General features: G+C 44.7%; 1 protein-coding gene across 2 annotated transcripts in view; it reads left to right on the plus strand.

The window, feature by feature from the left end:
* Window positions 1-12,936, plus strand: part of CERS6 (ceramide synthase 6) — a 217,515-nt gene extending 204,579 nt beyond the window's left edge. The window contains exons 9-11 of one of the 2 annotated variants that reach the window (XM_065413633.1): window positions 7,348-7,504; window positions 8,527-8,550; window positions 12,775-12,936. In XM_065413633.1, coding sequence (XP_065269705.1) covers window positions 7,348-7,504; window positions 8,527-8,550; window positions 12,775-12,936 — 343 coding nt within the window. The remainder of the gene's footprint in view (window positions 1-7,347; window positions 7,505-8,526; window positions 8,551-12,774) is intronic. The other variant, XM_065413634.1, reaches the window with a different exon arrangement.

Here is a 12,936-nt window from a genome sequence, read left to right on the forward strand (position 1 = left end):
GGAATTAGCTCATTTGGGTGGCAGCGCTGGAGGTGAGCAGACCTGCAGCCCACAGCTCCAGCAGCACAGAGTAGAGGGAAGCCTAAAGGCTCTGACACAGCCCCTCAAGAGGGCCCTCCCTGAGGGAAGGGAGGACCCACCCCAGAGACAATCAGAGAGGGAAGTATCCCCCTCTCCCTCATCTGTGGACACTGGACATTGGTAACCCACTCTTACTTATTTGGTTTGGACTTCCCCAGCAGGGGAATGCCTTGGACTTAGCTGACCTGGGGAGGGGAGAGGGAGGAAGTGTCCCAGGGAAGACAGCCTTAAGCAGCCTTGGTTGCCAGACCACTGGTAGCCCAAAAGGCCCTGGGTCAGAACCGGTTGGAGTGGGAGGGCCCAGGCTCCCCTCCCCACAACCCCGTTGGCAGTCAGCGGTTGCGGTCATGACCACTAGGCCACGCTCCCCAACCAGACCCTGAGTGAGGACCATTACACGCTCTATTGACTTTAGTAGGTGTCTGTTGGATTTACACCTGTGTAAATGAGAGCAGAATTTGGCTGTATGTGTATGTTTCTAATGCTATTGATAAAGCAGCAATATATTCACTTCATACTGCCCTCTCTGCTCTAGAGGAGGCTGAGCAGATCTCTGTGCTCTAGGCTTATAACTGATCTAGGGCCCCTGGCCTTCATGGCTCTGGTTCATTTACAGAGTTGGCTTTACCTTCACTTTTGTGGGAGCTCTTTGTCACTGGTAGAATTCTGAACAAATACACAAGGGAGGGTTGGAAAAGGACAGCAGTGATGAAGGAAGAGAAAGGAAAACTGTAACTGTTGATCTAAATGGCTGATGATACATCTCGGCTACAGATACACACATAGCCCAAACAGGGAGGAACCTGGCAGAGTCTGGATTGATTTGAAAAGGGCCTTGAATAATTGTAAAGCATGTTTTTTTTAATGTATTATCTGCACAGGTCTCCCTCTCAGCTAGACAGATTAAGTGGCTTCTCTGGTAGCATCACCAACATAATTTGGTATGGTGAAAGTTGCAGACGTCAATGGAAATAGCCAGTTGGAGGCAGCTGGCCCTGAGCTGGTAGAATAGGCAGTGCCTGCGCTGTGTTTCAGGAGTCTGCGCAAACCTGAGAGTGAGATGAAAAGAAAAATAAAGGACAGAAGCCATCTCAGAGAACATCATTATACTGCATTGGGGCTATCTTCATGATTACAGATGTCACCACTGGAGTTAAGTATCAGAGGGGTAGCCGTGTTAGTCTGGATCTGTAAAAGCAGCAAAGAGTCCTGTGGCACCTTATAGACTAACAGACGTATTGGAGCATGAGCTTTCGTGGGTGAATACCCATGCATCCGATGAAGTGGGTATTCACCCACGAAAGCTCATGCTCCAATACGTCTGTTAGTCTATAAGGTGCCACAGGACTCTTTACCACTGGAGTTGGTACACAAATAGCTGTCCAGGAGATAGAATGTGTCAGACCCACTCCAGCATTATGTTCCTTGTATTGGTCCAGGCCTTGGAGCTCATTGACCAGAGAAGTAGAGACCATGAACAGGGCTGACAAGCAAATCCAGGACCCCATTGCAATGCCATTGGGTACTCCATCTCTCTCCTTCCCCTCAGGCCTTCACTGTTTCACTGATGCTCTGAGAGTAACTGGACCATCCAACTACTCCTGTCAGCTTATGCTAGATCTTTGTCACTCTGTTCTCATTTCCCATGCTCTGACTACTGGCATAAGATCCACTTCCATGCACTGAAAAGGAATAGAAAATCTGGGAGACAGAAAAGGAAAGGGAAACCAGCTGGTCCTTCCACTCAGCAAGACCCAAAGAGTGTCCCTCCAGAGCAGTGATGTGAAAGGAACAGCAGCTGGCTGAGCAGCCAGTCAGAAAAGAGAAGAATTGGCAAGACAGGCCTTTAAGTACTAGCTCTGTTAGGCTGAAATATTTAGCAGAGCTGCTGGTTGAGGCCCCTTGGCAGGTCAGTGGTATAGACCCAGGCTTCTTGGGTCTAATGGTTAATTTTGTCCTGGGGAGGAGCCCTTCACTTCATACTCCCTTCAGGAGAAGTTTGGCAACTCATCTTAACTGAGCCTGGTCAGAAGTTCTATTCACCCTAACACATGTGCGAAGTTATCGTATAACTGAGGTCTGGATCATTACAAATAGCTAGAGAACCCAGTTGAAATTGTGAGAGCTGAGATATAGGTCACATTCAACTCTAATCATGGTAAAAAGACAGGGTGATCCCCTGCAGAAACTGGTCCCTTACCTGGAAGATAGGTCATAATCATTGTCAGCTGAGGGGGACTTACCATCCCTTGTCCCCTCACACACATACACATCTCATTCTCTCCCCACCTTCCTATGATGGTCCAGCTGAAAATTTCACACCCCTTCAAGCTTCTGACTCAGGAAGGCAATTTCAGGCTCAGAGCACAGCTGGATAATTAAGTTTAACAGATTTAATATATATTTTTTGAAAGTGTAGAACAGAGTCTGCTGGCCAAGAGAAGAGTGTTTAATAGCAGTAATTCTGTCTGGTGTTCAGTGCATTCTAGTGTGCACAACAGGGAATAGAGGTAGTAATAGTGCTGTGCCCAATGTTCTAACTTAATTGGAATAGTGGGGAGTTGGGGTTAAGCAGATATCTCTCTGGCACAAATAACTGATGCAAACATGCTGTTCTGGAGTGCCATGTATTGCATATATTGTGCGTGTGTTGGGAGCAGGGATTGTTGTCAATAATGCTAAAGTGTGTTGAATCATTACACTATTGACTAACTAAATTTGAATGCTCCATGGAAGCTATAGAGATTAGAAAAGACTAAGAATCTCTCTCTCGACAGCCTTCCAGCTGGTAAAGAGAGAGACCATTGCCTTAATTGTGAGTCTAGATTGGACAAGGCTGAGGAGTATTTTTCCCTCCCATAATATTATTTTTTTCCACCTTACTGTTCTTCCTTTCTTCCAAGTGCTTTACTAATGAATGACTGAAACCTCACAACAGCCCTGTGAGGCAGGTAAAAGTCATATTCTACCCATTTTAATGAGCAAACTGAGGCAAAGGAGTACTGAGTGTCAGTTTTCCCTCTAATTTTTCCCACTCATGTGCGGAATGAATTTTGTTATGTGCACCAATATGGAGCTGATGTGTGACACATCACCTTCATATTGATGCACATAACAAAATTCATGTGGTGGGGGTGGGGCTGAGGGGTTCGGAGTGTGGGAGGGGCTCAGGTGTGGGGCAGAGGATTGGAGTACAGGGATGTGAGGGCTATGGTTGGGGGTGCGGGCTCTGGGGTGGGGCAGGGGATGAGGGGCTCAGGGATGGGGCAGAGGGTTGGGGTGTGGGCTCTGGGGCGGGGCCGGGGATATGGGGCAGAGGGTTGGGGTGGGGGGGGTGAAGGCTCCGGGGTGGGGCCAGGGATGAGAGGCTCAGGGCTGGGACAGAGGGTTGGGGTGCAGGAGGGTGCTCTGGGGCTACGGCAGGGAGAAAGAACTCCCCCCAGCTCTCTCTCCCCATGCAGAACCTGGGCTGGTCGGGAGAGGTGCCCTTCCCCGCCCTTCCAGCTCCAGGGCTGGGACCGCGGGATAGGCGCCCCTCCCCCGGCCATGGCACATCCAGGGCTGGGTTGGGGACCGGGGAGAGCCACCCCTCCCCTGGCCGCAGCAGGTCCGGAGCTGAGTTGGGGCCGGAGGAGGGGTGCCCCTCCCCCGGCCTCAGCAGGTCCGGAGCTGAGTTGGGGCCGGAGGAGGGGTGCCCCTCGCCCGGCCGCAGCAGGTCCGGAGCTGAGTTGGGGCCGGAGGAGGGGTGCCCCTCGCCAGGCCGCAGCAGGTCCGGAGCTGAGTTGGGGCCGGAGGAGGGGTGCCCCTCGCCCGGCCGCAGCAGGTCCGGAGCTGAGTTGGGGCCGGAGGAGGGGTGCCCCTCGCCCGGCCGCAGCAGGTCCGGAGCTGAGTTGGGGCCGGAGGAGGGGTGCCCCTCGCCCGGCCGCAGCAGGTCCGGAGCTGAGTTGGGGCCGGAGGAGGGGTGCCCCTCGCCCGGCCGCAGCAGGTCCGGAGCTGAGTTGGGGCCGGAGGAGGGGTGCCCCTCCCCCGGCCGCAGCAGGTCCGGAGCTGAGTTGGGGCCGGAGGAGGGGTGCCCCTTGCCCGGCCGCAGCAGGTCCGGAGCTGAGTTGGGGCTGGAGGAGGGGTGCCCCTCGCCCGGCTGCAGCAGGTCCCGGCTGGGCAGGTTCGCTGAGTGCCTGCGCAGCGCTAAATAGGCTGCTGTGCAGCCACGCAGCTTACAGGGAACTTAGCTGAGTGTCCTAAGATCACACAGCAAGTTACTTGAATAGCCAAACATAGAACCCAGGAGTCCCAACTTCCAGTTCTCTGCTCAAATTGACTAGCCTCAGACACTGGAGCAAGGAAACTCTCCAGCTCTCTTTGTTTGGAAGTGGAGGAGTAAATAGAAATGTTTTTAAGGCGAAAAATCCAGGAAAGGACAAAACAATTGTTGCTGAAAAATAACTGACGTAATCATTGAACACGCTTGTAATAAATAAGGTTTAAGTTACAATTACATTCGCTTTTATACCTGGCTATTGATATGCTATGGGGTGGGTGTGGTATTGCAGGATGTCTCACTCCTGTGAAGTGTTAAAGCAAAAGCAGGACAACTATACTGAAATGGCAGACGGGCCACACACAGGGGCATGCTGGCTCCTTTGCTCTCCCCTATCTCAGCGTAACTGCTGGCTGCCCCATTTTGGCACCATGTGCCTTTCTTTCGCTAGGTGAATTTGGGGAGAAGTGACTGGCCAGAAAGAGGGTAGACATGAGGAGCATCCCTTCAGTGCAGCAGTCTCCCCTAGAAACACGGTATATTATATGCTGGGAAACACCATAGAAGCTAGTGCTACTCACAGTGATTTTCATTTCAGTTCTGCCTCCTTTGGCTGAGAAGCAGGAGCAAGTTCCCTAGGGCCAAATTTTCAGAAGTGGTCTCTGATTTTGTTGTGCCTAAGTTTTTATGTGACCAGCTTGAGACATCTTGGGCCTAATTTTCACAAGTGCAGAGCACCAGCAGTTCTAACCAGATCACCTCTGGAAATCAAGCTCAAGGTGTCAGGTAAGGCAGTCAAAAAATGGTGGCTTCCACAATCAATGGACACTTGTGAAAATTTGAGAGTTAAGCACCTAGGTGCATTTAAAAATCCCACTAGGTGCCTAGCTGCAGTTTTAGGCACCTAAATACTTCAAAAAATCTGGCCCTTAGGCCCTTTTGTAAATTTTACCCAGAACCAACTTAGTTGTGCGATTGCCACCGCAGGCTTTCTGTTTTAGTCTAGTGTATATGGTTAATATGTTTCAAATGAGTCTTTAGAAGAATGGAAGTTGGAAAGGAGGTTTGGGGAGTTTAGTGGCCTTGCCCTGCCCTGAAAATCTAAATATAGAACCAGCTCCCTTCATATTCACTCCTACCTAACCAGCTGATCCCTATTTACACAGCCTTCCAAAATGGGATATTCTTTCTTTTGGGCATAAACCAATTTTTTGGTTTATGCCCAAATACCTGTCTGATATTTCTGTGGTCTTCTATGTTCAGATTCTATTTCTGTTTTTCATTATGTACTTGAATTGCATAACAATTATCTTTAAAGGCCCAGCTGTCCCTCCCATGCCAACCACATTGTGTCATGTCACTGTCCCTGAATTGCATTTTGAGTAGTCAGTGCAATAATCTTTGTGCAAACCGTATCAGACACTTATTGGAAAGTTCTAGTTTGTTCCTCAATCTGTCAAACATGAGCAGTTCTGAGAGGGTTCTGATCTTCTGATGGATGCTTATTTCCCATCTCTGATATCCAGCAGGTAACATTTGTGCGGTGATATTGCTTTAGGCCTCAGATATGCTCTACATGGCCTCTCTATCTTCTTAAGATTTCAGACTTTGTTAGAATGGGCCATATTCATCCCTGGTGCAGCATAACTTACTCCTTACATTTCTGGAATGGGTAGGTTTTTAGACGTCAAAAAGGAGACGTTGTTATGTTCTAAACACAGCATAACAAGAGCAGATTGAAAGCTGCGCATTTGTTAACTTGATTAAATGTGCCATCTGCTGGCTATGTAGTGATAATTAAAATTTTAAAATATTAAATGCAATGAACTTTCCAATACTTTAGATATCAGCAAGAGGGGTATAGAGTAGAAGGTATGTAAGAAACCCTCATGATCTTCTTCATTTTTTAATTGACTCCTGAAAGTATCAAGCATTCCTAGATAGCCGTATGTTGCCATAAGTACTGCTGTTTCTTCTACCTACATCCTATTATTGCCCAATCTCCTGTTAGTTTTGGTTGTTGCCTCACTCTTCACTATGACCCAGATTGTATCAAGCACTATTTTAGTTTTCAAGTGTTGAATGAGTTAATTCCTATTACACTCTGAGTCCTATCATAGGCATGCTATTGCCTTATATACCACAATTGCTGAAGTCTCATGTTACGTGAATTGTCCCATAGTACAGGTTCAGATCAACAAACCATCACTGGAGGCTTTGCTCATGTCAAGACTGGGAATTTACAGTAAAAACATTAACAGAGCTGTAAATAGTATTGACAAATGCTCTAATAATGTATTTACTGCCATATGGTTTAATGTTCTTTGTTATAAGAAGTGTCTGATAGCAAGTATTGGTTACTATTTATAATGTATCTTTTTCCTCCAAATCAGACAAATCCCTTTCAGAGAGGGGAAAAACTCATTATACTGGTAAAATGGGTGGAGTGTTGGTGTCATTATGTTGTACTCAAGTACAGTCTGATTTTAAGGTCCCTCCTTCTCAGAAGAATTAGGTTACCTGGAAGTGAGAGGTGTCCCTCTTGCTTAAGTGTTTCATTGTTAGCCTATGATGGACGTGATGGAAAGTGTATACTCTGCATGAGGAGGAGAATAATCTGAAGAATGGGAATCTGTCATTCCTCTGGGATTGTCCAGGATAAAGAGGTATTAGAGAGAACCCATGTCTGGTTACTCACCAGTTCTGAAAAGGAGGGGGGGCAAGAGTGTAGAACCTTTGCTTTGTATATGTGGTGTTTGCTGATTGAAATTAAATAGTGAAGGTGATGTTATGCAGTCATTTACCTCTGGAGACACAGAGCCACAGATGACGCTTTATCACTCCTCTTCCAGTGCTATTCAGTCTCTCATTATAAATCTGAGAATTGAATATATGTGTGGATACCATCTAATCAAATGTTTGTCATCTTAATTAGAAAAAGGGCTCCTTTTTAGATTACTGTTGACTCGAACAAAATGTAAGTATTTTTGTCTCCCTCTCTCTTTTAGGATATTAAACACAATGCTGTTTGAATTGTATGAAGCTCTGGGCAATTTTCCTGCCCTGTGGTTCTTTAACATATTGCTCATAGTACTTCAAGTCCTGCACTGTTTTTGGTCTTATCTAATCATAAAAGCAGCTTATAAAGCTATCTCCAGAGGCAAGGTAAGATGACACAAACACTGTCTGATGTTTTGCAGTAAACATTTTGTTTATAATGTTTTTAAAATTAGTAAATAGCACTTAGTAATTGTCCAGTGATTTGTTCTTTATCTGACCCAAAACACAGACTTGAGGACAGATGCTGTATTGTGATATGCTTTTCCTTCCTTTAATGGAAAGCTTACTAGCTTTGTTCCTTGATAACAAATGTACTAGATGTGTGAACTCCAAATACATGCATTTTTAAGACTAGGATTATGTTGTTGTTAATGCTTCCTTTTTTAAAAATAGGTGTGTCAAATCCCACTACACATATAGGAGTTGTGTAAATAGCACTTGTTTGCATTCTGCCAGTTCTGTTTTACTTCCTTTCTTAGAATATTTGGTGAAAAATATCTGCCTCCCAACTGAGAAGAACAATAAAATAAACTGAAACCTGTCATGCTGCCTCTTTGGTAATTGGCAGAGATGTGGGTCTGAACTCTTTACAGTCTTAAGCTTCAGGGGCCTTTTGGCTGAATAGAGGGCCGTATTTCCAGGAGCCAAAGGGCCAGACCTCTTTGTACAAAATTAACACATTGTTGCCACTTCTATTTAAAAACAGGGGTGTGGTTCACAGCGTCTACAAGTCCAAGCATACAGTATGTCCAGACTACTCAAATCAAGATGTTGAACCATCCAGTCTGTGGGCGCAGACTAACAAGGGGCAAAGCACTTAAGCATGTGCTTAACTTTAAGCATGTGAATAGTCCCATTGAAGTGAATGGGACTGTTCATGTGCTTAACTGCTTTACAAGATTGCGGCCAAAGTGCTCAGCTCCTTTTTGGATTGAGCCCACCTGATATCAGCTGCCCCCTCTGTATTATAGATGTGTACTGCCATGGTCTGTGATTTTGTTTGAGGGCCACAGTTGGGACACCTCTGCTTTAGCAATTCTAAGCCTCAGTGATCCTGATTTCACACCAGCATTACTGTGACTTTCTTACTCTACTTGTTTATCCTTTTCCTTGTGCTGTCCTGGAAGGCTGGAAAGTGGAACCCTTTGCATGTAAGTTTCTCTGATTCTGCTGTGCAAAAGACGCATGCATACAAATCTATGTTTTGCTATTCCCTGTGTCCTTCCTCCCTGTTTCTTCTGATTGTTACACCTGCTTCTTGCTTAGGCTGTGTTTAGAGGCAGGGACTGTTTTTAACTTTGTTTTTTTGCAGTGTCCAGTGCTTACTGTGTGCCAAGGCTTGCCAGGGCTGAGCCCCGGCATCTCAAGGCTTGTCACATCCGTTATGAAAGGAAAAAAATTGTGTGAGCCCCAGCACTTAATTGCTTGAGTCCCGGCACCTCTTTCATTACAAATTAAGCACTGGCAGTGCCTAACCCCGAAGGACTCCAGTCCTGGTGGAGGTGTCTAGCTACTGTAATACAAATAAACATAACAGACTGTAGAACAGCCTAGCCCTCTGCTCTGGCACAATTCAAGTTGTGTATTTCAGTGCATGTCAGCTACCTAAAGAATTGAATTTAAATTAATTCCATCAAAGAAAACTGTTAAGACATTGTTAAGGCTGCAGAGTTAAGCATTGAGAAATAAGGAAATGACAAGGTTAAGGATGTCAAGTATCAGAGGGGTAGCCGTATTGGTCTGTATCCACAAAAACAACGAGGAGTCGGGTGGCACCTTATAGACTAACAGATTTGTTTGGGCATAAGATTTCGTGGGTAAAAAACCCACTTCTTCAGATGCATGGAGTGAAAATTACAGATGCATTATGCCTGCATCTGTAATTTTGAAGAAGTGGGTTTTTTACCCACGAAAGCTTATGCCCAAATAAATCTGTTAGACTTTAAGGTGCCACCGGACTCCTCATTGTTTTTAAGGTTAAGGATGCACCTGCAACCTTAACTCTGCTCTCAACACTGCAATGTTAACTTACATGATCACATACTGTTCTGTTTCTCAGATAATACAATACAATAAAATATACAGTGTGGTAACATAGCATTTTTTTCTCATTCTTGCAAATTGGGTCATTGTTATAATGGTCTAGTATTTTTTTTTACTGAGTTGGACTACTGGGACACTTCTTGGGGTTACCCGAGGTGTCTGGGGTGAATCACTACCACCTGCTTACAGTGGGAGGGAGTCTTGTTCCTGCCCACAAGGAGAAACTCTCTCCAGCCACCAGCTAGCTGCTGGCAACACAAGCTGTTCCAGGCTATACAAGCACTTCTCTTTCCCTCTGCAAGTTAGCAATTTACACATCCCACTCTGTTACTCTGGAGTACCAAGTTCACTATCTTTTGGACCCCCTCAATCACACCGATCCACTGCCTCCATTCAGTTCACCCCCACTTCAGCAGTTTCACCTCAGTTCAACACTCTTCTTAGCACGAGGCACTCAGATGTATCTATAGTAAAACCAAATTAAAGTTTATTTGCGTGAGCATGAGATAAAGATTCAAAATACAGGCACGTAAAAGGATTTGGAAACATCAGGCTACAGGTAAAAGAAAAACATAAGACACAAACTATAGTTACTGTAGTTATAGTTATTAAGTTACTTTCCTGTCTGATAAGGTATTTCACACCCAAATGAGTGCTATAAAACTCTTGTACAGTCTAGAAAGCTGGGATCTACCATTCATGAGACAACCCCTGTTGGCAGAGTCACTCCTCTGTAATCCTCCCTGTCCTCTTGTTTCTTCTTTTACACAGTTACAGACTATTGTCCTTCAACCCACGGCTCCCATGTTCAGAGATTTTTTTATTGAGGTTCTTTTGTCTTTGAAAATGCTGAAGGCTGCATCTGGCCTAGACTGTAAACACAAACCGGGTCAGTCCATGGATGTCCCTTGTTCTCATGTTGAGTAGGTCAGGTCTCAGGTGATAGGTTTCACTCCCAACAGAGTTGGAACACAGTATTCTACATGTTAGATAGCTCTAAAATTGTACAAACATCTCACAATAACTGTGACAATCAGCTAGTTCTTAGCTTTCGGCAGAGACTATCCATGACTCCCCCTTTGGTGAAATATTGAGAAGATGGTTTGGGGTAATATACTTGTCTGAGTATGTCTGTGTCACAACTACTTATACAACAAGCTCTCTTTTTCAGTGAGGTCTATATGTTAATAATTTAGTCAGCAGCCATATAATATTCAATTTATTTTCAACCAGCAATAATCTTCATCAGGTGCATTTGAGCTAATGAGGTAATCAACTACACCGCTACCTCGATATAACGCGACCCGATATAACACGAATTTGGATATAACGCGGTAAAGCAGTGCTCTAGGGGAGGGGGCGGGGCTGCGCACTCTGATGGATCAAAGCAAGTTCAATATAACGTGGTTTCACCTATAATGCGGTAAGATTTTTTGGCTCCCGAGGACAGCGTTATATCGAGGTAGAGGTGTATGACTGTAGTTTACCAGCTAATTTAGGTAGTCAACATATGCCATTTTATCTTCATTTTTTACTCTGTGTTATACCTAATCTGTAGAATCATAGAATCAGAACTGGAAGGGACCTCGAGAGGTCATCTAGTCCAGTCACCTGCAGTTTGTTTTATAAAAATGGTGTGCCGTGTAGTTGTCATATAAATAACCACCCGGATTCTGTTTATTTGACATACACTGAGTAGTACACAGTACAACAAGGTGCTACACCTGTATCTAAAGTTATAAAAACAAAACCCCTGCTTATTATACATATTGCATTTTTTGAATATATAATATCTGATCACATAATTTAACAATTGGGAGCACAGTTTAGAATAGTGTTTTGGATTACTGGGCTTCACTATAGTTACTCTGGTTTTACACCAGCTGAGGATCTAGCCCTAAATTTTCATACATTCATAGAATTAAAAGCCGGAAAGGACCATCAGATTATCTAGTCTGACCTGTGTAACCTGTTAACAGGCCACTCCACCTTGAATGGTCCCTTATAATATGTGCTACTTACTTATGCTAAACAATCTGTTCCACCTTGCTGTGATGCTTGGAGTACCTTTCCCAGACCTGAGGAAGAGCTCTTTGTGGGTCGAAAGCTTCTCTGTCTCACCAATAGAAGTTGGTCCAATAAAATATATTACCTCACCCACCTTGTCTCTGTATAACACAGGCTATTAAATTTCACCCACTAACCTCAGTACTGAGCGCATAACTTGTGTTTGACTAAAGTGTAATTCAAAGTGCATCATTTTATTTCAAGAGCTTTAACATAAAAGTCCCATTATATGGAAGAGTCCATAGTAATATTTAATTCAGGAGTATAAAATCAAAATTCTGATTTGAGCAGAAGTCTAATTTCAAGGGCTTCATATCTGCAGCATTATAAGATACTGGCATTAGGGACTGTACTTATTAGCAGGTACTTTGGAACTCCCAAGTGTGCCTTGTGCTCTATTCTCTGTTGGCCAATTAACAAACGTGGTCTGAAAGGAGTCATGTCAGTCATCCTTAATTGTGAGGATGGAGCCTTTGGAGCCTTCAAGGCAGTTGGGCTATTAAGAGGGAACAGAGGGGGAGATACTCTGGGCTTCTTCAGGAATGTAGAAAGATCCCTGTAAAAACTGAAACAAGTAGAGTTAAATTTCTTACCCAAGAGCACTTTAAACATTTCAGAGAAATCACTTCATCAGCTGTTTTTTGCCCCCCACCAATTCACACAAATGTATCACACTGAAGAAAGCTAGTGCCTGTGTTTCTAATCTGGTGTTACAGCATGGATGTCTTAATACAAGTATTATAATAATATGTATATTAATAGAACCAAACATGGAAGGAAAAACTTTAAAGTTGCACATCACTGTTGGTCTGCAGGCCTCTTCCCATTAGTGCCTTATGCCTAATGCACCTTCACTGATTTCCCCGCTCATTGCTTGCTGCCCATGCACTGCATTCTTCACCACCATGGTAAACACATGAGTGCCCTGAAACAGGGCAGTGAGGGCAATTCTAGCATTCTTTACTCTCTGCCTCTTTTTGGCTTTGCTGCATTACACCTTACACTATATGACCAAGGTCATACATTTGAGAAATGCAATCAAGGAAGAGAAGAGGAACCAATTACTTTTGTGCAGCGATCAGTGCTTGAAGGGTGCCTAGGAAGGTAATTGCACAAAAGCATGTCAGGGGTGAGGCCCCTTTTAAAGTTCAGATTGAAGAGTCTCTTCAGGCTCTAATTTCTCTGATTCTGGCGTGAACTAGTGCATGCTTCATCATGCTGTCGTGCAATAGCCTATAACATGCTCCTTCTCACATGTTCTTCAGGTAGCAAAGGATGACCGAAGTGATGTTGAATCCAGTTCGGATGAGGATGATTCAGTACCTCGTTCAAATAATCCACACAACACTACCACCACAAATGGGACCAGTGGTGCCAACGGGACAAATGGATATCTTACTGGTAGCACTTGTTCAGAGGACCATTAA

The sequence above is a fragment of the Emys orbicularis genome, chromosome 11 (genome assembly GCF_028017835.1).
Source record: "Emys orbicularis isolate rEmyOrb1 chromosome 11, rEmyOrb1.hap1, whole genome shotgun sequence".
NCBI lineage: Eukaryota > Metazoa > Chordata > Testudines > Emydidae > Emys > Emys orbicularis.